General features: G+C 40.3%; 1 protein-coding gene across 3 annotated transcripts in view; it reads right to left on the reverse strand.

Annotated features, from left to right (window-relative positions):
- The window catches only part of mast3a (microtubule associated serine/threonine kinase 3a), a 51133-nt gene extending 26911 nt beyond the window's left edge, over positions 1 to 24222 (reverse strand). For 2 of the 3 annotated variants that reach the window (XM_080439049.1, XM_080439048.1), the window contains exons 1-7: positions 17155 to 17637; positions 13996 to 14084; positions 12132 to 12204; positions 8121 to 8141; positions 7832 to 7910; positions 3650 to 3807; positions 247 to 322 (exon numbers count right to left, since the gene is read on the reverse strand). In XM_080439049.1, coding sequence (XP_080295175.1) covers positions 247 to 322; positions 3650 to 3807; positions 7832 to 7910; positions 8121 to 8141; positions 12132 to 12204; positions 13996 to 14084; positions 17155 to 17240 — 582 coding nt within the window. In that variant the 5' untranslated portion in view covers positions 17241 to 17637. Of the gene's footprint in view, positions 1 to 246; positions 323 to 3649; positions 3808 to 7831; positions 7911 to 8120; positions 8142 to 12131; positions 12205 to 13995; positions 14085 to 17154; positions 17638 to 21434; positions 21467 to 24015 lie in introns of those variants that run through there. The other variant, XM_080439050.1, reaches the window with a different exon arrangement.
- Positions 24223 to 24578: the final 356 nt, after the last annotated feature.

Here is a 24578-nt window from a genome sequence, read left to right on the forward strand (position 1 = left end):
TTATTTACCACAGAGAAATAATGTACTAAATGATATACCTTCACCTGAGAAAAACATGTGTTACATACGACACCTTCGTGTACAGTATTTTTCTTGTTTAATATTGTTTGATGGCTACACATGGATCAGTGAAAATTAAGTATATGGGACAGGACATGTGATGCCACTAATATATCTTCATCTAGTGAGTAGAGCAGGAGACATTAAAACAAAAGATTTAAACAATGAGAGGAGCACGTACTATACCTTGGGAAAGCGCTCCTTGTAAACGTGATTCATCATGACGATCTCATTGTCAAATGTCCCACAGGTCCGCCCAGGGCTATGCAGAGATAGAGATGCAAAATGGTCATTAAAATGCTTAAAAATACATAAAAAGTAGGATGAAATATGGGTTATGTTCTACTATATATATATTACCATTTCATTTTACTTTACATACATATACTGTGTGTGTGTGTGTGTGTGTGTGTGTGTGTGTGTGTGTGTGTGTGTGTGTGTGTGTGTGTGTGTGTGTGTGTGTGTGTGTGTGTGTGTGTGTGTGTGTGTGTGTGTGTGTAAAAAAAACGAATTCATGTCAATTTCTTATCTCCATAAAATAAATTCAGAGGGCTTCACGGGAATCAACCAATGGTTTCCTTATGTTTAGTCACTTGAGCCATCAACGTACCATGTTTGAAGTTGATACTTTTACTATGATACTGATCAATTTCACGTACTGCATTCATAGCCTTATCTACTATGGGTTCAAGAGTTCCGTTAGAAGGGGGAATGTGTGCGCATACTGCATACCAATTATAAATCAATGTAATGTCAACAATGATATAAATAGTGATACTGTATGTCCACATATAATATTGCATGCTACAAATACAGCATCAACCTGTTACACACAGTCTGGTGCTAGTTCAGGGCAATATCAACAGTTGCACATGCGCCCTGCTATTATTTAGTGGCAACATGAGTAGTTGCACATGAGCAATTGGAAAGTACTCAAGAACTGTTGCACACACCCTCTGCTACTATTTCTAGGACAGCGGTAGTTCACAAAGGCAAATGTGTGCAGTTACTCAAAGCTGGCCCAGATACCACAGTTACATAAATGTTATAATCTGCGTAATCTAACAGTATGACAGAATCCCTGGGAGGTCTTATTTAGATGAAAGGCCCATTTAGACTCCCGTTATGAACAGGTCCGTACTGTATGTACGAATAGTATACGTTCAGAAAGTGGCATTGCTCACATATTTTTTAACTATTGCACTTTGTGGATACATTATTTTTGTATCTGTAAGCTGGGCCTTAAGGGTATGTTCACGCTAAACGCCTTTTTATTTTACGCTTGTAAAGGCACCTTTTTACATTAAACCCTATGAGAAATGACCAAAAGGCGCTTACCACGAGCACTAGCTTTTTATCAGGTGTCCAATCACAACCCTAGTAGACAAACGCAGAACTGCTGTTCTTATCTGCTGGTCTCTGTATGCCCCACTGTTGGCCCACAGAGGCACCAACACCTGACTACCACCAGCGTTCCGCCTCCTCTGCCGAATAAAAATTGTTTATTAACCTATTATTACCTAATATAATTATATCGTATTCGCAATATTTATATATTCTGTATTTTCCTAAAGGCAGACCCATTAGGCATTAATATAACGGGGAACATTGACACCAGCCAATTCATCAGCCTCTTAAGCTGGTGAATTACACGTACTAGTCAGCTCTGGCGTTTAAAAATAGTGCTACTTTTTCAAAACTATGTGCAGTTGCTTCTGTGTGTGTGCGCTGTGCGTGCATAAGTGTGTGTGCGCTACACATAATGCAGCAGCCTGTAGCTGAAAAGCATATTCACCATGTATTTATTTACTTACAGTACATTTATAAAGGAAAGAGCTGCCTCAGAAGGTAGTGTTCAAAACTTTGGAAAAAGGGCTGAATTGTGTAGCGATCTGGTCACTAGAGCACATGGTTTACTCCTTTTCAGTTCATTAAACCATTTTGTGGTGTCTTACACCAATTGTTATACTGGAAGAGAACACTCCTACCCGTTTGCTTTATTATGGCAGCAAGTAAGTTAATCTAGAGCTTTTCCTAGTAGCCACAGGCTGTGTGTGTGTGTGTGTGTGTGTGTGTGTGTGTGTGTGTGTGTGTGTGTGTGTGTGTGTGTGTGTGTGTGTGTGTGTGTGTGTGTGTGTGTGTGTGTGTGTGTGTGTGTGTGTGTGTGTGTGTGTGTGTGTGTGTCCTACACAAGCAGGAACACGTCATAGTAAATAAACCCAACCACATCAAGTCCATTCCACCATCCTCCACACACAGCCCCACCTAAATGTCTTCAACAGGCTTGAATCTCAGCACTGCTCCAGTCACTGCTACTGCTGAGATGAGTGCTGCTGTGTGAGCTTTAGTGCAGTGGGTCCCAGTCTTTTCCAGATCAGGGGCCCACTTGAACACCTCAAAAGCGTTTGCGGCCCACCCATCTGACCACTTTAGGGCTGCAGGCATTTTCAGAACATGTTTAGTTTAATGATCAATCGATCGATTGTGCTCCAACTTGGATCAGTGGAACTAAAACGTGTACACTTTAAGTTCCTCTTTATTGGGATCACAATGAAAACTTTTTACAAACGTTTTAAAGAAACAATTCCATGACATTATTATATATATATATGATAATATATATTATATATTATCAATACAATGTTAGTGCTTTGCCAATTATTTGAGGGACCACCTGCAATATCCTCACAGCCCACCAGTGGGCCCCGGCCCACAGGTTTGGAATCGCTGCTGTAATGAGTGTGGTGACGGTAAGCGATGAGTAAATGCCATGAGCTTATCCAGGGGGATCACCAACTAAAGTTCTAGACTAGTTCTAAGCTTGTAGTGAGTTTAAGCGCGGCTTAAAACTAATTTGTTTACATTTAAATACTCACTTCCATGTCTATAGTGATGGTTCTGTGTTTGCGCATCAACCACTTGTGATCTTGTACGATGCTGTAATGGTGGCTGTGGCCGCTGAACGGTGGTAGGCATCAAATCGTTTTTGCACAACAAGCATGCAAGAGTGTGTCCGCATCATCATTTATCATTGCGATTTTTGGGTCAACAACATCAACATGATGTTCCCTGTTCTATTTGTCCATCTCTCTGTGCCTTGCGTCCTGTCCAATTCTAAATAAAGCTGAACTACCTACTAAATATAATCTTAAGCAAATGAACCCTCGCATTCCTATTATGGGGGAGAACAGTCAGCAAAAATAGCAGATTTTACAGTAAAGTGCAATGCATTGCGAGCTGGTAGATCAGCAATATTCCTGCAAAGAGATTTGGTGTAGAGGCGAAAAAGGAGGGCACCAAGTACAGACCCCTGGGGCACCCCAGTGGTCTATACTTGGTCAACAGGTTTAATTGGTTAACCACTTAAACCCCAGCATCGGTATTGTGGGGAAAGCTTTCGCTGAAAGTAGCAGATCGACAAGCTCACAACGTGTTGTGAGCTTGTCGATCTGCTATTTTCAGCAAAAGCTTTCCCCACAATAACAGAAAACAGAAAAGACACTAGTATTGAGCCCTGAGGGACTCTGGTTACCCATATGGGGTTTTAAGTGGTTAATTAAAATAAATGTAGCATTTGAATCCAAAGCACCTGAGACTGCGGGAGCGGAGCCTGGGGGGCGGCGGCTGGTGTGCGGCGTCCTCGTCGGCCACACTCTCTGTGCTCCGGAAGTGTTTGAAAAGGAAATGGAGGTCATCTTGTGTGGGCTGGGACGGCAAGTGATGCAACAACTCCTGGGAAGAGGAGGACTGGATGAGGAAGGAAGAGATGGAGAGGGTGAGTTAGTGAACAAGAGACATAAACGGATCATCCAATAAGCAAGACGGCAACCTTCGGGGATGAATATGCTAAAATAACTAACAGCCAATACATACATTTAATTAACCCATTCAATCCGGGAACGCATACAGTGTCATTTTAGATTCTTAGCTATAGCAATTATTTTATACTTTGGGCTATTAAAAAATAGCAGATATAGAAGCTCGTAGCACGGCACGAGCTTGTAGATCTGCACATTTTTTTATATATATATGTTTAAGCGAACATTTTTAACTCAAATCTTTGCTTCTGGGGATTCTACAAATGTCTTCTAAAAATAAACATTTTTTTGGGGAATAAATGTTATGTTGCTATAATATCAGTGGTTCTCAAACTTTTTTCATGTCAAGGACCACCCAAAATGATCTGTATTTGGCCGTGGACCCCCATCTCAAAATATTTAGTTCCAGGGACCCCCAGAAGCAAAGATTTGAGTTGAAAAAATGCATTTATATTCAAAGATTTGCACACATTTTCACGATTATATTTTCAAAATTAGCAGGTCTACAAGCTCATAGCGCGGCACTCGGTGCTTGCGCTATGAGCTTGTATATCTGCTATTTTTGAATAGCCAAATAAATCTAAAATGACACGGATGCGTTCCCGGTTTGAATGGGTTAAAATGTAACTGAATACATACAGACAGCCACATTTCCCATTTACATGTTCTGGGTAAATTATTTCTAGTCTCTTTAATCTGCTTTTCTACTGTGCTTTAGGCTTTGCTTTTGCAGCTTTGAAGAGACATGACATCCTGTATTGAAAAGCTTCCTCTGACTACAATCACACTCTCTCTAATTCATCAGCCTGCTAATACTGAGAAGCTTAAAGGCTTTCATGTTCCTCTATGGTTTGAAATTAGATGTCACAGTTAACAAGGACATCGGCAGTCTGCAATGAAGCATCAACATCATAAATCCCTTCTTCAGTCTTAACCCATTAAAACTGCGAACGCATCTGTGTCATTTTTTGATTTCTTTGGGCTATAAAAAAAATAGCAGATATACAAGCTCATAGCTTCGGAGCTTGTAGATCTGCTATGTTGCTTTGTTCTTTTTGTACCTATGTTGCTATAATATCAGTGGTTCTCAAACCCCCCCCCCCTGAAATTATTTTGTTCCAGCAAAGATTTGAGTCAAAAACTTTCCCTTTTTCTTTTTTTTTTTGCCTTATTTTTGAGTAGCCAAAGTATAAAATAATGGTTTAAGAGGTTACACAGTTGCGTTCCTGGTTTGAATAGGTTAAAGAAGTGATTCAGTGAGCTTTCCTGCTCCACTTTGCAGAAACATGGATTTCTTTCTTTGTTCGCCCTCTGCAGAATGCCCAGAAGGCAGGCAAACGCGGCTGTTGTGTTGGCTATCTATCGTCACTATCGGGCAGAAACCTTGTATGTCCAAAACTGTAACTTTTCAGGAAATGGAAAAAGGTGTGTTCCAATGCATTCAATGTAGTTTATCATTATTTAGTCAAAAGCTCTCGTTAACAGGTTCAGTTAAGTATTAATAAAATCCAGAGACAGACTTAACCATTTTCATCCTGGTGTCCCTGTTCTTTCCACAATTTTTCAGAAATAGCTAAAGAAGTGTTATGAGATTGCAGATCAACTATTTTCACTACTCTTATATGACACTATTATGACAACGTATTAAAAAAAGGGCACAACAACATAAGATGAAATACGGATATACAAGGTTTCTTGACCACCGGGGATGCTAGGCATTCGTTTTCCCTGAACCAAAATGTGTGACACAAGGCCTGGAATGTATGAGCAAGTCTCCCTGTCTGGCAGGGATCTCGGGTTTCGCTCAAGGACGGGCAAAGGGGGGGCAGAGCGGCTCCTCTGACCAGAAGAGGAAAAGAGACACTAGAGAAAGAGATAAAGAGAGAGGAAAATGAGAGAATGAACACGAAAATAGAGAAACAGAGTCAGAGGGAGAAAAGAGATTGTCAAAGAAACAAAAAAAGGACATAAATTAAAACAAGAGAGAGAAGACAGAGCCAGACAGAGCCAGAGAAAGAGAGACCTGAGGAGGAAACCGGAGAGGCGTCAGTGTCAAGCAAGCGCAACATAAAGACCTCACTGACAGCACGGCTTCAAAAAGGCCATTGTGTGCAAGGGCCTGACCTCACCGTCTCCAAGCCATGTGTTAGGCTGTAGAAAATTACAGCCAGCACACAAGACCCACTCATTGTTTTTATGACCGGGTGCAGTTTTCAGCAAAGACTTTCAAGACGAGGTTTTAAGATTATCACCGCAGTACTCGTCAACATTCGGCTAATGGGTGTTACTGTACCTACAGTAGCTAGCGAGCAAGCTAGCTGGCTGGATGCCCATCATTTGACTTCCAGAGAGGAAGGGTTGAACAAGGAAATGTGCAATGTCATCCAGTCTCTTGCTTAGCAGTGATGTCATTCGGGAAAAATGCTGCTTTTCCACAAGTCTAATGTTATTGTAGCGATTAGCCCAGTGATTTCTGTATTTTCCTTTGGCAAGCGAGGGCAGCAAGGCGTTACAGCTCAGCAGGGAACATAATACAGAGAAGGAGAACAGAGTAGGCCTTGATTTAAATGGCGTACATCCGAAACTTTCTCTGTCTCTGCATCTTTCACAAAAACAGTAACTTGACAAATCATTATTTTTTGTAGTAAAAACTCAAACAATAAGTAGAGGCTATAGACTTTATGCATACTACCAAAAACATAAAACTTGATTAAAAAGATAAATTAGCATTTTTTAAATCCTATTTTAGACCCTGGCTACTTCATAAAGATTTTATTTAAGATGCCCCCTGCTCCACAAATATTTACAGCCTCCAAGTTAAAAATCTACTCTTTAATCCTGAGACGCTGAATAAATCATTACAGCTTAGGGCTGGTCGATATGACTTCAAATCAATATGATGATTATTTCAAACTTTTGCCTTGATTACTATTAATGAAGTCTTTTCTTTAACAGTGAAAATAGCAGATCTACAAGCTCACAACGAATCGTGACATGTTGTGAGTCGGCTATTTCCGCTGTTTTTGTAAGCCACTATTGTACAACGAAGTATAATACAGGGTTATGTGGTTAATCAGAATAATCAATTTAGTTTATTATATAACATGTCATGCCGATTTGTTGATATACTGTATTAAAAAAGTACATTTTAAAATGTCAAAAAAGCCCTACTTCTTGATTATTCGATCAACCTACATGAGCAAGATTAAGTCGGATATTGGTTCTAAACAACGGTTTCGATATATTTTTGGTTAATTGCCCAGCCCTATTGCAGCTATAACTCTGGTAACAACAGAAAACTGATCCTGATTTCCTTCCCCACTTCCACCCCCCGATGGCTCCCTGCAGCAAAAAGCATGATGAAAGGCCCATGAAGGAGAGAGAGAGGAAGGAAGGGTTCTGCATGCAACTTGTTATCGGATCTGTCCTGTAATCCCTGAGTCGTGCATCCTGGATCGTCCATTTCCAATCAAATATTTTATAATATGAGTGAATGCCACCAAAAGAGTATTCAACCGTGACCATTTGGGTGCATTTCAAACTGTTATCATGTCTTCCACTGGCATCCGAAAATGTATATTCAGCAGAACAACAACCTGGAATTTAAGATGTGTAAATTTACACGTCCATGAAGGAAACAACTCAAGGCAAGTCAACCCCCTTTGGAATTGACTGATTAAATCAACGTCTATAGATGGGTATCTTTCTGTAGTCCATCATGTTATTAAACAGGATTTACAGTTCAGCAGCGACCACAAGTTTACGACACACAGTGGACCACTGAGCATCTGACTGACTGACACACTGAGTATTAGCGACACAGGGAGATAAATAGTCCCATGGTAGGGTTTTAGAGAGAAGTTGAATATTTGATGACGTGAAAGGAGAGGGAGAGGAACAGAGACAGAGAGAGATGGAGACGGACATAGAGAGAGAGAGAGAACTGGACTCACAGATACTGAGGAGCTGGGTGGGTTGGTGCAGTATCCAGAGGAGGGAACGGAAGCCACAGACCACCTTCGCCCGTCCGCTCTGTAGAGACAATACAATAACATGTTGTTTTAGTGGATTTGTAAGAAACCTGGAAATTTGTCTGCGACACTCCCCTCTTCAACCTTCAGTGGCGATTCGTCCTCTCATCTGTCATTGTAACAACTGATGTTCGGAATACGGGAGTGAGGCCAACACAAAACTTTTAAACAATGCTGGAAATTGTAGTTGGAAATTGTAAGCGATCTTTACCTTTCAGTACGAGCCAGGTGGCTATGTGGATTCAAACCGAGGCAGAGGCAGGAAGGTAGAGAACGAGAAAAGAAAGAGAAGAGGTAGAGAGAGAGGGAGAGGGGGAGAGAGAGAACAAACCGTGGTTAATGACAGTGACACCCTATGTCTGGTTGTCTGCAGTGGGCTGTTGAAACACCTGCCAAGCTGCAGCTCTCATACTGTAGTACCATGTCCCACACACTGTGATTCATTTGTACATACCTGTACACATCCTATGGTAGACACCTACACACACTAACAACAATATGTGTTGTTGTGCACAAGACTGCATGCAATCCCCTGTATTCACCAACATACATACATTCATACACACTGTACCCCCAATAACACCACACATGCTTGTGTGGAGTCCCTACTTTGGGCATGTCATTATAGGTGACAATGTCGGCTACCAACGTAGACGAAAATAGCCTATCTACAAGCTCACAATGCGACTCATCCAACGTGGTGCGTTCACGACGCGTTGTGAGCTTGTAGATCGACTATTTTCGCTATTTGTCCTATGACATAAAGTGGTTAAGTGGTTAATCTATACTTGTCACTCACAGTTCACACATTTCCTCCTTTAACCTCCTCCTGATTCCCCATCTTATATCGGCATGGCATCAGTCTAAGAATACACACCCCTTTTTGTTGACAGCTCTGAGAACAGATTCAATATGCAATGACACCGATGGTCAAATGTGTGTCAGGTTAGCGCCTGGTAGAGCCAAGCACTTGGAACAACGCATAGCTAAATCGATGGGGACATATTGATTTTGGAAGGGTTCTGTGTTTGGATGGAGTTGGCCAGAGAACCAGGAGATTAGTCCTGTTAATAGATCAGTTTATTAAAGGTAGGTGCGTGTGTGCGTGTGTGTGTGTGGTCTGTTTCATAACAAACCTATGTGGCATCCAGCATGCATTATTAAATGTAATGCATGACTTCAGTCATTAGGTTTAGGTATTAAGGTCCCTGCGAGCTTAAAGAGGAAGGGGCGTACATTAAAATGGGGATCTGGTTTGGGTCGGGTGGTTAGGGTGTAAAGCCACAGAAAATCATGACAGTGAATCAGAGTGTTGGAAATCCTTCTCCAGTCAGAAATAGGCGTGCAATATTTTTGGTTTTCTTTTTTTGTGGTGTTTTTCGTGTATCTTGTCTTTTTCCTTTGTCTTTTTCATAATGTCTTGTTTTAAAAAAAAGAAAAAAGAGAGAAACATAATTAATATGTGTACATTGTGCATTGTCAATACATAAATCTTTATAAAATACAAAAATAAATAGGCGTGCAATGATTAATCGATTACAAATGAGTTCCCAACCAACTAATTTGTTCGGGTAAATTTCGGGTTTCGGGTACATTTCTCCAAATGGCCATCCTTAGTTTGCAACATTCCTGGTTCTTTGCAGCAAATATTCCCATTTCATGAGAATGTTTACGTCAAAAAAGTAATTGCATAAACAGCAGAGGTATATAGGCTGTGAATAACAACCAGTGCCGGTGGAGCTCTCAAAAGTGCAGGCACAGCATCTGTCCCAACACTGGCAGCTTAAAGAGCCTCAATAAATTCAGATGAGTCATGCGGCTTTGTGCCAAGCAAATGCTTTCAAAAGATGCCCCCATCTCTGAACCCTATGGTGTAGTACCCTGTACTGTGCTGCTATAAAACTCTTGATACAGTATCAGAGTAGAAATTGCAATAACTAGTTACAAACTACTTCATGTGAAACACTTAAGTGCAAATTCTTAAATCCTGAAGCATTTACTGTACTTATAAGTGAAATGCTCGACATGTTAGTACTGGAGTCTAAAATCTTGTTATTAAATAAACTCATTGGCCAAGGAGCAACATGCATAAATCGTGCCAAGCCAGTGTAGTTATGTGGATTCCTAGCCTAAAAATCCAACTGGCTTGAAATCAATGTTTATAGCAAGTGATAAAGCATTCAAGTTCTTTTCTAGTGTTCTGCTTAAGCGCATTGAGTAACCACAAGAAGAAGCACAAGAGGACTGTGGTATGATGCATGAATTGTTTTTCCATAATCACAACATATCCAAGTAATGAGTGTGTGAACTGACTTCCTGCCTTAATTGGCTTGACAAATGCCAAGTCCTATGTCCTGTGAGTGGCCCTGGGGCCTTTTGGCTGCTTAGGCATGCCTCATATATTCTTGTTTCCACTATAGGGTGAAGAAAATACCAGCAAAGGGCTTGCTCATTAAAAGTTCCTCCAACACCAAATATTAGGAATTATATTTATATATTTTTGCAAAACATTATTATATATTATCTGCAAACCCAACTTGGCCCTGTTGTGAGGTGACTACAAATAAATTAAAATAAAATAAATAAATACAATAAAATATACTATAATGCACTTGAGTGGGCTATTTCTTCCTTATGCATTGAACTTGTTCATCTCTAGTTGTCTAGGTTGGATATTTTTGATTGAATACTTTATTAGACAGTTTGAGAACGGTGGTAGTGCAGTACAACAATTATGCTAAAAGTATAACACAATGTTTCCATTGTGATCCATTTCAGGTCAGTTGGACTTCATGTTGTGAGACCCCAAATTTACACCAAAAGTAGCCATGTATATGCAGTTTTGTATAGTTAAAAATAGGCAATTAACTACTTTCCCATTTCACAATTATGCCTTTCTGTACTTTATACTGGTGTGACACGTTTTATCATGAATGTGCCAGAAAAGGGTCGGTAAATAGCTTGAATGCCCAGCGTTCAAAGCTTTTAATCCTTATCCGAGTGGATCAGAATAGGATTTTGGCTGTTAAAGATATTATTTGATTAATCAAACTTTCTTATTGACATAATGTTTGCTGAGATAATTCTATGATCACAGATCCAATATCAAAGTGATCCCAATGCTTAATTTCTTTTTGAAATACTCCAAATCTAAATCTGATCCACTTGGATAGGGATTAAATGTTGTGCCAGGTGATAATGTTTCCAGTGTGAATGCCAAATATCCAATATTGCATTTTGCATGATATGAGACTATTAACCAATTACTACTATATACTTTGCCGTACGATGAATGGTGAAAATAGCCGATATACAAGTTCACAATGAATCGTGACCCGTTTGTGAGCTTGTTGTAGCTCAGCTATTTTCACAAGTTTGGGACTTTTTAGAACATTTTTTACAAATATTACCTATAATGACATGCCCAAAGTATGGACGCCAGGTAGAAAGTGTTTAAAGGAGAGGTCACTGTCCACAGAAAAGCGTTCTAAACTGACATGCTGACAGTCAGATGTACTCTTTAGATAACTAGAAAAGATTAAATGATGTGCACATCAAGACACAAAAACAGGTCAAGAAATTATTATTAATTATTAGTTTTCTTTTATTTTCCTGAAACATTTATTTGACAAATGTCTAAATAATTCAACGGTATTGTGTTCATTTGTACACCTCTCACTGTGGCTTCCATTGACTTTAATAGAACTGCATTCCACATCACCAACAGTTTACGTGCCAGGCAGGGAGGTATGTAGAACGCTTCCAATGACGTATCTGACCATTCCTTCTTTACTCATGAGAACTGACAAATAGTCATTGCATGTTGTTCCTGTCCATTTACGCACCACTACAACGTCCAGAACTTTAATGGGCATCATATCATAGCATTGTGCTGGAAAAGGGCCAACAATGTGCATGTCTACCCGCAGTACTCGGGTGTCAAGTTTCCATCCATTACTGCTGATCGATGAGTAATTTATCCAAGGAATGAATGCCTATTGTAACCTTTCCCATTAAGACAAAAGCCAGATGTTAGTGTGTGTTATTGGGGGGTTTGTCCAGTAGGAAAGGGGCATAACTGTTATTGACAGAACAAACAGATCAAATCAAACTGAGATGTAGTTGTTTTTAAACCAGGTGCTGGGAGAAAACAGCACAGGATTAGCATGAAACTGAAGTCAATTAAAGTCAAACAAGACAAAACTGTTGACTTGGTTCTTACCTGCGGGCAAATTGAAAGTTGGCAGAGCTGCTGGCAGAGATATTTCTGGGGCTTTCCGAGGGACTGCTGCCAGCTGGAGAAACACAATACAAAAACAGTAAGAAATGGATAAGATATTTCTAAGGGTTTGACTTGGCTTGTATACATGAATCCTGAGTGTCCTTAGTTTTCTTATTACCCCCATTTTTCTTTATTTTGTTGTTGTTCCCCCAATCAGTCTCCATCACTGCTGACCCCTACTGTTGTTCTAGAGGATAGTGTGTGGACAACCATGGAGATGCCAGCCAATTATCTTCTCCTGACAGTGAGGAGTTTTACCAAGAGGGCGTAGCGTGTGTGGAAGAACACGCTATCCTCCCCAGTTCTGCGACCAACCAGTAGAGACGGAATCACCCTCCCCACCCGGCTTTGTACCTGCCAACACGGCCTATTGTGTTCGTTAGAAAACAAGCCAGATGCACCGTGGAGGATTCAAGCATTTTTGACCTACAGTTAGGGCTGTCACGATTACAAATTTAAGTTGAACATGTTTGTTTGGCATTGAACATTGGAACGCATTAACGAAAATAATTTCTGTTTGCCTTTTATGCTTCGTAATAAAGAATTGCACAAGGCAGATGACAAATGACTTAAATATATAAAAAATACATTATTTAAATAATTGTATACATGTAAAAATAGCTGAATTAGCTGATCTACAAGCGCCTAGTAATCTGCTATTTCTGCTTTTTTTAATATTTGAAAATGTGTGAAATTTTTTCAACATGGAAACTATTATGAAGATTATGCAAAAATAATTGTGATTATCTCAAATAATTGCGACGAGACGATTATGTAATAATTGTGGACAGGCCTACCTAAAGTGCTTTGGCACAAAGTCAACTGGCTGCCCTTTAGTAATTGCCAGACAGGGGCAGCTCATTGACTCATTAACTGCTGATTAACACACTCACAATTACTGTAGTGCCATCAAGCTCGCTGGTTGACCATCAGCACGAGTGGCGTTACAGATTGCACTTCCTCCACATTCCACAATGCACGCTACGTTAGGCAGTACCCACTGCCTAACTTAGGCAATTTGCTTAAATATTAAATCTGGTATTCATTACCTTTTATTTTTAATTCAGCCAAAATAGAATGAATTGGACAGTGACTGTCTTTCTCTGGTAGTTGAACAATAAAAAATACTCTGTTTACAAATGGTAGTCCGTCCCATTACAACTGTTTAGATCAGTGGTTCTCAGGATTCCTTGAGGGGGTTCCAAATACATACATAGTGTGCAAATGGAACCAAAGGTACCATTTGGTTTCATTTGTATACTCTCTGAGTTATGGGGGGTCCTTGAAATAGAAAATAAACTTTGATAACCACTGGTTTAGATATCAGTGGGTGCAGGGAAAGGTAAAACCAGGCCAGCAAATCACCTACAAACGAACACTCCGGATTTTGCCAAATATTAACAACTTCAAGGTAAGTGTAGCATAAATAAACCTATTAGAAACCATTTTGAGAAATGAGCACTGTGAAATGAGCACTGTGTGCGATTATAATCAATTGCAATCTAAACCACAGCAACACTACAGCAGACAGGTGGTACTGTACTTACAATATATGTCTTGTGACAAACCCCATTCAAACTAATACCACACCCAAGTCATATGTAGGACACTAAACAACCCATCTAGTCCAGTGACATGCCAGAGAAACAACAACCCTTATTGTCTTGACATGGTTGCCTATTCCCTGTGTGTGGTTCTCTGCATGCATAAATACTAGTAATTCATAATAACTAAACTAACGAATAAGCTGTTTATCGCGCAGTGTGCAGAGCAGCAGACAAATGTGTAAACAATCCATCTTTACCTGTAGCAAGTGGGAGAGGTGACAGAGGTCTTGAGAGTGTGGGCGAAGGGGTTCCAACTGCCAGACTCCTCCTTTTATTATTACGGGCGCTATGTGAGGGGGGAAAGCAAGAAAGAAAAGCATTTACTTTAAACAATGTTATTAGAATACCTGACATGAAAGCCCAGAGCCTAGATGGCAATAGTTTTATTTTCATTAACAAATTGTTATTTTTCTAAAAGATAAAGTTGCCACTCTTCACAGTAGATTTTAGCAAGTGTTTGTGGCATTTTCTTGAGAAGCCAGTTTGTCAAGGACTGAGACATGACCTGAGTGTTGGCTCTATAACAAAAGATCTATAGTAGAAAGTGTAATTACATCATCATAATTCATAATAAGTGGACAACTTTATTCAACCCCGATTTCAGTCAGTGATCTATAGGAACACAGTGTATTTATCACAGTAGTCAGTATGGTTAGAGTAGGGCCTCTGTCCTCCCTGCTAATTGACCTTATTCACTCGACAGGGTGGGGTGATGAAAGAGCAAAATGGCTTCCATATGAATTCTGGTCCATAGGGATTAGAGCGTAATCTACAGAGCAGAATTCAGATTATTTTCCTCATTGTTTTTATGGTGTCAGGTGGCTCCTGGGAGGTGAGCCACCTAGAAGAGGGTCTGTGTGTGTGTCCATGGCTAATCTCACAAACCACAACGCCAAATTTCTTCTGCACGCAGCCAGTAGGCTAAGGACATAAATGGTAAATGGTGCATTTATTATAGCGCCTTTATCCAAGGCACTTTACATAAATGATTGTGCATTACATTCACACACACATTCCTACACCGATGGCGGAGGAAACCATGCAAGGCACCAACCTGCTTATCGGGAGCAATAAGGGGTTCAGTGTCTTGCTCAAGGACACTTCAGCACGAACTCTGGGGGAGCCCGGGATCGAACTGGGAACCAACCTTCCGGTTCCCAAGCGGCCGCTCTACCTCCTGAGCCACTGCCGCCCCATATAAATGAATCCCTAGATATTTTTCACATTGATATTTTTTCCCTCTTTTTGTGTGACTACTTTTCACATTATTTTTGTGAAGGGTCTCAGATCCACCATCCCCTCCATATTTGGACAAGACTGACATTATCAACATGATATCAGAGAAGCCACTCTGTTATTAGAGGCTGTCTTGTTTCTAGTCGGGTCACATCATCATGCTCTGTGCTCCTGGTGTTCTTCCTGGGTATTATATTGATGCTGCCTTTTTCTGGCAGTGACCTAAAATAATTGAAGAGCTTAGACAACAACCAGGCCTGACATTTCTGTGTTGGCTCTGGGGCAGGCAGTCATACAGTGTACGCCTCTCAAATCAAAGTGATGCAAACTGGCACAGACAGACTGCAGAGAGCCAATACGTATTTGGCTAAAGAAGACTCCTAGATACCAGTATAGACATGAACTTTAACCATCCCATCTTATCCTTATCAGGAAATAAATAAATGGATGACTTGTTGTCATTGGTAGATATAGTAGCTTTGGCAATACGTCATCAAAACATCAAACCACCATGTGTGATTTGCTTATCAACACTTAGCAGTGATAAGGCTATTCTTGTTGTGGAAGAACTAACAACAGAGGTTTGGAAGGACTTGACAGATGACTATGTACTTAGCTGTGATGCATGTGGGCCAGTGAGAGGCCTACTGTACAGCCTACATGTCTGTTAGTCAAACGTCTCTATTTATTCACTTGGTTGTTCCATTCAAAGTCATCATGTGTTGAGTGACTAATATCGCCAGAGTGGAAGCATGATTCTGAAGCAGTGGTTCTCAAAGTGGGCTCCAGGGACCCCCAGGGGTCCTTGAGAAGTAACGGGTCTGTAAGAGAGAGTGTACACATTCTGTACACTCTCAGATTTAGGATTTTACAATGTAGATTGGGGTCCCAGAGACTGAAAATTGTAGGAAATGAGGGTCCATGGCATAATGCATATCAAACTGGGGGTCCTTGAAATTAAAAAGTGTGAGAATCACTGTTCTAAAAAGCATAGACATTACCCAAATCCAAATAAAAAAGGTGGGCAATGGGTTGATCTGTCAGATCAATTGGGTCTTGTTAGTGGCCTACAGAGGTTAGGGAAATTATAATCTAAATGACATATGCCTATCAAAAGGCATGACTTGGAATGAACAGTTATTGATTTTCTCTTCAAATTGCCACACAAATATACGCATATACGTCCAGTCCATCCAAATCGGGATCGGGACATTCTGTCCCTATAAGCGACAGACAGCTGGCAACTCTGCAAGACAGACAATGCATAGGCTGCTGCTCCCACAACAATAAGCTCTACAATGGCCACGTTTCTATGTCGGAAACAAAAAAAAAATAGGGCGGATGTATAACCAACACAGGCTATCATATGACCTACGAAGGGACACCAGACTGACTGAGCCATAACAATTCTGCAAGCACAGATTACTATTTGTTTTGCTGAGCTAACCGTCAACGACATCGCCCTGGACAAACGTTCAACAAATTGCTATTTGTCGGACACAACGGCATTACAAGGAGGGGACAGCGAGCTCACCATGCAGTGGTGGAAAAAAAAAAGTACTCAAATGTTTTACTAGAGTAAAAGTAGCAATATCGCAACGTGGAAATAATCTGTTGCAAGTAAAAGGCCCGGAATTCAAAATTTACTTGAGTAAAAGTACAAAAGTATTCAAATTGTATAAAATATATACAAATCTTTTGAAAATAGCAGATCTACAAGCTCATGCGACGCATTGAGTGTGCGCTTGGAGATCGGGTTGAAGTGGTTAATGTATGTGTTGTAATAATAATCCAAATCTACAAAGTAACTAAAGTTTTCACATATTTTGTAGTGGAGTAAAAGTACAATATTTGCCTCTGAGATGTAGTGGAGTAGAAGTAAAAGTACTGAAAACTGGGAATACTCCAGTTAAGTAAAAAATACCAAAATTGTACAGTAAGTACAGTGCTTGAGTAAATGTACTTAGTTACTTTACACCACTGCACAGCAGGGAGTCGATGACAACTCCAGAGGTGACGACTGGAGACAAAATGATTTTATTTTTTTCTCCATCTGATCCTGAATCTTCTTCGCTTTAAGATCAAGATGAAGAATAAGTGAACCAAAACATGATAGTTACCCTTTTGTCCTTTTCATCATCGCCCCGGTCACAAAACTAGTCTTGTAGCTTGGCAAGACGGTCCAGTAGTAATTTTGGTCCGACATGATGACGATGAAGGCGAGTAAACGATTCAATCCAGACACGTAAAGGATCTTATACTTTTGCCAAAATCAAATCAAACTCCTTTTAGAATGATACGGCAGCAGTAGTTGTTAGGCTAAGGGCTAGCCTAGTACGCCGTGTCCGAAAGCAGAGACTCCATTCAGGGTTGTTGGCACAAACTGGCAACGCAGCCAGGGGAGAGCGGATAAGAAGAAACCCAGCGAGGTTGCCATCATCATCTCTGTCTCTTCTCTTTCCCCTACAAGGAACACAATGATCGGTACAGGACTCCGTGTTCCGCGGGACACCGTGCCATCATCATCGACTGATCTATTCGCCGACACATAAAAAGTGATCAAAACTTTCCAGCAATGGAACGGCCGCGCAATCGTGTGTCAGCGGCAGCAGCAACGCATCGAGGACAGTGTTGCCAGCTTTTGCGAGAGAAACAAGTGGGTCTATGAAAACAAGCCCCAAAGAAGCAACTAGGCCACATGAGCACTTTAGCCCTATAATAAATTGGCTATTTGAAAATAGCAGATCTGCTATTTATCAAAAAATAAAATAATCACACCCAGTGTGAAGTGGGCGGTGTGGTCATCACAGTGGTCTTCATAGTGATGGAAGCTCACTCCCCAAAAAAATGGATTTTTGGAAGTGCATAATCCTAGTTATAGGTTATTAATGTCATCATGTGTCTCGCTAGCCAATCACAGTGCTGAATAGAGTCAGCCAATAGAGTCAGCCAATCACAGTACAGCTAGGGGTCTACTAATGGGCCAATCACAGTGCAGGAAACTAATACTAATGAGGTGTCCCAACCCCACTTATAGGGGTGGCTACACCGCCCAAAAATTGTGGAGAAAAAAGGTGTAAAATGTGAAATGTTGTTGAAACATTTTATCAACACAAATCTGGTACAGGGGTCCCTGGCACAAATTAATTTCAGATGGGGGTCCGTGGACAAATACACATAACATTTGGGGTTCTTGACATGAAAATGTCAAGAAGAGAACCAGTGGTTTAAATAATAATTTAAAAAAAAGTGTAAACAAGCCTAAATAAGCAACTACTACACTTAAACAAGCCCAAAAAACAGCGACCCGCAACTACCAATTAAACAATTTTACAGAAAAACAAGCCCAAAGTCGCTTATAATAGGCGGACATGGCAACACTGATCGAGAGGAGGGACTAATGTAGTGCGCCGGTGAGAGAGAGGAAGTTGTCATTAAGGATGATGTTGTCTGTCTGTCTGTCTGTCTGTCTCCTCATGCTCACACATATGATCGACCTATCATGGGGTTTATATTGATTTATTTCTAGGCATATGCAGTAGGTTCATGTGAGCTGCCTGCAACTGTTCCATAATATTAGTTTAGTTACATGTTTATAGCCTCAACTAATTAATTAAAACAAGCAATGTAGGCTCATTTCACACGGGCCTGGTGGCATGATGTATTGTATGCTATATTTTACTTGTGGAAATACAAAAGTATTGGTTTAAGTATAGATGTATCATGTAATAGGCCTACAGTAGATAGAAGTAGGCCTACACATTTTGCAGAATTGCCCTTTACACAATCATGTTACGGGATTTGTAATGACTAATTAGTAATGCATTAATGTGTTTATAACTTTAATGTTGCAGCTGGTAAAGGTGGGGCTTGTTTTAATTAGCCTACTTATGTGCTGCTGGTGGCTTAAACTATAACAAATCATCATTTTTAAAGTAATGTTGTAATGTATGTTTTGTATTAATAATCTAAACAAAATCTGTCAAATAATTGTAGTGGATTAAAAAGTACAATATAAAAATTTCCTCTGAGATGTAGTGGAGTAGAAGACAGTCTAAAGTTGAAAAAATAAAAGGAAATACTTTAGTTAAGTAAACGTACCTCAAATCTAGGCAACGCAGCCTACATGTATTTAGTTACTTACCACCACTGAACATTTTTAGAGGCAGTTTATATTTCAATAACATCCAATTGTAAAATGAATGAAACTCTAATTCAAAAGGACATAGAGAGAGAGAGAGAGAGAGAGAGAGAGAGAGAGAGAGAGAGAGAGAGAGAGAGAGATATTAAGTAGTGACCCTAATGTCTGACGCTCATGGTCCACAATTACACCACATTCACAACACGGCTAAAATTAAACCCGTCCGTATTGCCTGAAGCATGTTTATTGACTTGGAGAACGATTATAGCCTTGGTAGTCAGCAGTAGTAAATTCCCTCTGTCTCAGTCTACGATACTGATACCAGTAAGTCTATACCAGTCACTGATAGTATGACCTGAACTTACTGCCCCCTTTTCCTGTTGATTTCCTCTTACTCAGCCTCAGTGAAAACAACTGGTCATCATACCACATACTCCCATGGACCAAATGTGGGTCTGACTAATCCAGCCAGCCTTAAATGAGCACGGACCCATATTACACCATATGTGCACCTAATCAAAATGTTTAAATATACATCCAACCAGCCACAAAAACATTAACCATTTAAGGCAAGCCCTTCTGAGCTTGTAGATTGGCAAATTGTTCAACTTTTTGAACACATTTAGACATTTTTAATCTATAATGACAAACCCAAAATAGGACGGCAGGCTTAAAGTGTTTAAGAAAACAGTGACTACTAGAAGGATCTGGATACAGGAATGACGTAGTTGACTTTGTCATCGAGCGCCCCCTACTTTACAGGAATACAACAAAGCTCGGTACAACAACCTAGTCGGATATTTTTACAGTACTCCTACAGATTTCGTCCAAACATCATGCAAATCGGTACACAGTATCTCTATTGTCATTAAACAAACGGGTCTTTCAGATTTGTCATATTCCATCCTGATTGGCTAAGATTGGAGATTCCTAAGTTTGCAGGAGTGCCCTGTTTTGAACAAAATGCCTCAAATCATGAACGCAGCGTGCGATTTCCGTGAAGTTTTGCACGCACATACCCACTAGGCCGAGGAACAAATGCCACCCTTTTGACATTGCCCTATAATAGAGCCACCAGGAGGCCGATTTCTGCAAAAAAACAATGTTTAATTGCTCCTACAAATTTTGTCCAAACATCACACAAATCATGTCAAATCAAATCAAATTCATTTGTGCATGTACAGATCGTCTACCATCTACAATGGAAACAAGCCTCTGGGTATTTTTGTGTTATCCTTTTAGCATAACCTGCTAATAGCACTACCTGTACTGTTAATAAGCATGTTAATATTAATAGTATTTAAAAAAACGTCATTAACCACCTTCACCCTCGCACCCCTATTTTGGGGCGTGTCATTATAAACTTTCAAGCATTTAAAAAAATAGTCAAAACAGCAGACATACAAGCTCATAACGCACCATAGAACGACGCATTATGAGCTGGTAGATAGGCTATTTTTGCAGTTTTTGAACCCAATAAACTGTGCTTCGCTGACCGGAGTATCCCGGGAGCCTATACTGTGGCGCTTTATTATGAGCTTGTACTATTTTCACAGAATGTTCGCCTATTTTTGCCAAAAGTTCCCCTATTATAACATGCCCAGAATAGGGGTGCTAGGGTCCATGTGGTTAAGTGATCCTGCATGCACAAGATTATGAGCTCTCTTGTCGTGGGAAGGGGCAAGCACAGGAGAAAATATAAGGCCACAGATTCACTCCACAAAGGCCCATGTGGGGTTTCCCACTGTCGTTCTTCATAGCCTGTCCAAATGACTTCTTTCTTTGTCATTTCAGAGTATTATTATTGCAACCTATGTCACCGAAAAATCTCCTGTAAAACCTGTCTGTGTGGTGAGGCTGATTCTGACTTCTCAGATACATGCAGACTCTGAATCTCCTGTAAAACCTGTCTGTGTGGTGAGGCTGATTCTGACTTCTCAGATACATGCAGACTCTGAAGCGCTTAGCATTATATGTTTAAGTTTAATGTCTAACTCTGACAAAGTGGGGTCCGGGGACCCCCAGGGTCTTTGAAGGGGTTCCAGGGGGTCTCCAGCAAAATGATGTGTTGTCTGAGCTTGTAGAACAGCTATTTTTGAAAGAAAAATGGTATACTAATATATAAAAATAATATATGTCCACGGCATAATACATATCAATTTGGGGGTCCTTGACATAAAAACGTTCTGAACCACTGCTCTAGTGGTGCTATACTCTAGAACAACATGTGCAGAGAGGGAGGAAGGGGGTAATACTTACACATTTCCCCTGCGTGGAAGACTCAGCTCTTTCTGGAAAGGAACAATGAAGATGAAAGCATGATTAAACAGAATAATAACCAATACTGCTGCGAGCTAGCCACAATATTGCTTTGATATGGAGATGTCAGCCTTTGTTATTGTAGCAGCGTGATGCGTTTGCTGCAGCATGGCAAAAGGGTTCATTTCCACATCAGTGTCAGGGAGAACATGCAAGGAAAAACATTTTCCCTTACAAGGGAATTAGGGAAAGATTATGCTCTGACTGGTGCTCCTTGTTTGTGTCATAGGCTCCTCTCACTATGAATGCCCAAGTATGGCTGGTGGTCGCCTCCTCACTGAACCAAATTTTAAGGGTTTTTGTTGTGACACGATCATACTATGGAGTATAAATGTGGCTTTATATTCATGACATGTAAACAAATACTGTAGTAGCCAATGCTATACATTGGTTAAAAATATATAAAATATATGTATTTTGCAGCTGCTGTAATATCCTCATCTTCCCGTGATAATCCTTCTCTCCATCCCTGCAGCCTTCCTTCCATGCAGCATAAAGATCATTAGCTATAGTGTGGCCTATTTTCTTAGGTGCCAAATGGGTCTTCTCCTCATCACAGTCATGAGTTGCTGAAGGCTGTGTACCGGGTACTTTGCACCCTGGGCAAGCCAGAACCTCACTTGTTCTTAACTAGAATAAGAAGGTGGGTCATTGCAGCAGAGTACAGAACATAATGTTACGTGGTATTTTTTACTGGTGGTGATCATGACAGATGCAAAAATTGGGTCACCCTTGATAGATGTCAGTGGGTTTTCATTAAACGGAACAATCCACAAATGGAGTGTTTTATTGAGGGAGCATAAGAGTTGTTTCTAAAAACCTGAATGATATCAAAGCCTCACAGACCATAACCTTCACTTTCATCATCAACATACTGCAATATAGGACCTCATGCACATAAATCTTAATTGCATTAGGTTAGGCTGTACAGTTGGACAATGACCCACCACTATAATTCAACCAAAATTACTATTTTACATTTGTGTCAAAAGGAGAAGCAAGCTTCCTCCATTCAATCTAAGGATGAAAATGAATGATCGATAGAAAAAACATTTTATCAGCATTCCGGGCATTCCTCAATGATAAACAAGACAGGAAAGAATTACAGAGATGTCTCAACCACTCAGGCTTGATTCGTTGGGTTTGAGCTCCTATCACCAAGGCAACCAAGGATGGTCTTTTACCCATGTACCTCTGAATACTTCAATAAACACAGAAGGTATTCAGGGTAGCAGTAATGTACAGATAAGTATTATTTATCAAAATAGCCAACTAACTGATAATGCTTTGCTTGCTTTAAATAAGATAAATTAAAAATAGAGAGACTTACTGTGAGTAACATACTGACATTGCTATAGCAAAATGTATCTGTAATCTGTTAGATCAATTGTGCAAGCTTTGTCAGTATGTTATGCCATAGGCTACTTCAAGTAGCATTGAAAAGGGATAATATACCATTAATGATGTTATCCATTGTTATTTTTAGGTTTATATCTAACATAAAAAAACAAATCACAATGTAGCCTATTATCCATTTGATTTTGATATAATATATTCTCATTCTAATCTATAAGTAAATAAGAGTGGCATTATCAAGTGTCTGTGGCTCTGTGGTTCCAGGGTTCTGTCACTGCCACGGTGCCACAGCCTACTCAAATACATTGGACACCATTCCATTCATGGTGTGGTGAAAACGGATCGATAGTATTCATTACTGTTTCAAAACAATACCACATAATCGCCGGATCAAAATCTCAGTGGAATAATAAACAATGGACATTATTTGGTTACAAGAGTGAATGGAACATTTGAGGAGATCCCCTCCTCCCACCCCATGCTGCGCCCAGGCAAAAACCCAGATAAATGTTCTTTATGTGCCATTTACAAGTGCTAGTCGAACTGGCACGGCATTTTTATGTAATCACTGTTTGACTGACAGACTCAGTCTGTCTGTCCCTCCATTATCAATCCACTTGCCTTGAAAAGCGGCAGCTATGCAACGCGTGCGTTATGAAGGATGATAAAGAACAGTGGTTCTCAACCAGGGGTCCAGGGACCACCAGTGGTCCTTGAGGGGGTTCCAGGTGGTCCCCAGCTAAATGATGGAGAGTTGGTAACCAAATGGACCCTTTAATAGATCTTTAACTCGTGAGAGTGTACACTGTACAATGAAACCAAATGGGGTCCATTTGGTTTCATTTTACGCTCTCAAGAGTTAAATTATTCTCAAACATCTGCATTACTTAATTAAATAATTGTTATTTTGATCAACGTTTGCCTGTTGTCTCCTATGGTACCACTACCACATCAATACAGCATGGAATATGGACAAAATCGTATCCAACGATAACAAAATATTCTAAGTCTTGAATCTGATATTGTGATTAGTCTGAATCTCATCAATCGGTGGTCCGTTGGGCAAACGGTGGGCTCAAATGCCTAATAAATAATGTACCTTGAAATGAAAAGGGTTAAAAACCACTGGGATAGAACCTTAAATGCACTCTTATGTATCATTTACCTGCAGCCCACGACGTCTCAGAATGTTCGGCTCGTCCATCGCTGAAGACGATACAATACAAAGTCCCGCTGTTTTCAACCAGCCATTCTGGCATCACAACCGCTGCAAAGAGTCCTCCTCATCGCCACCACACAGCGCACAGCGGTCTCGGTGGGTTTTACGCCACACACACCACACTTCCACATGATAATCTGCCCGAATTGGTGCCCACTATGGCTTGTCTGCCAGTCGGGTTGATCACCTGATCGAATGAGAGAATATTGGAACGAACCACAGGGAGGAGCTTCCCACCACAACATCCCCTGCTGCTGCATTCATAGGCAGCCAGGGAATCCTTTGAGATTAGGACTTGTGTTTGTGGGACCCATCATCAGTGGTGGAAAACGTTTTACTTAAGTAAAAGTATCAATACTGCAATGTAGAAATACTCTGTTACAAGTAAAAGTCCGGAATTAAATTAAATTAATTAATTAAAGTAAATTAGAGTAAAAGTAGGCTACAAAAGTATTGGTATCAAAATGTACTTAAAGTACCAAACGTAGAAAGTGCTCATTATGCAGAAT

This window comes from Gymnoscopelus braueri (genome assembly GCF_963280865.1).
Source record: "Gymnoscopelus braueri genome assembly, chromosome: 10".
Taxonomy (NCBI): domain Eukaryota; kingdom Metazoa; phylum Chordata; class Actinopteri; order Myctophiformes; family Myctophidae; genus Gymnoscopelus; species Gymnoscopelus braueri.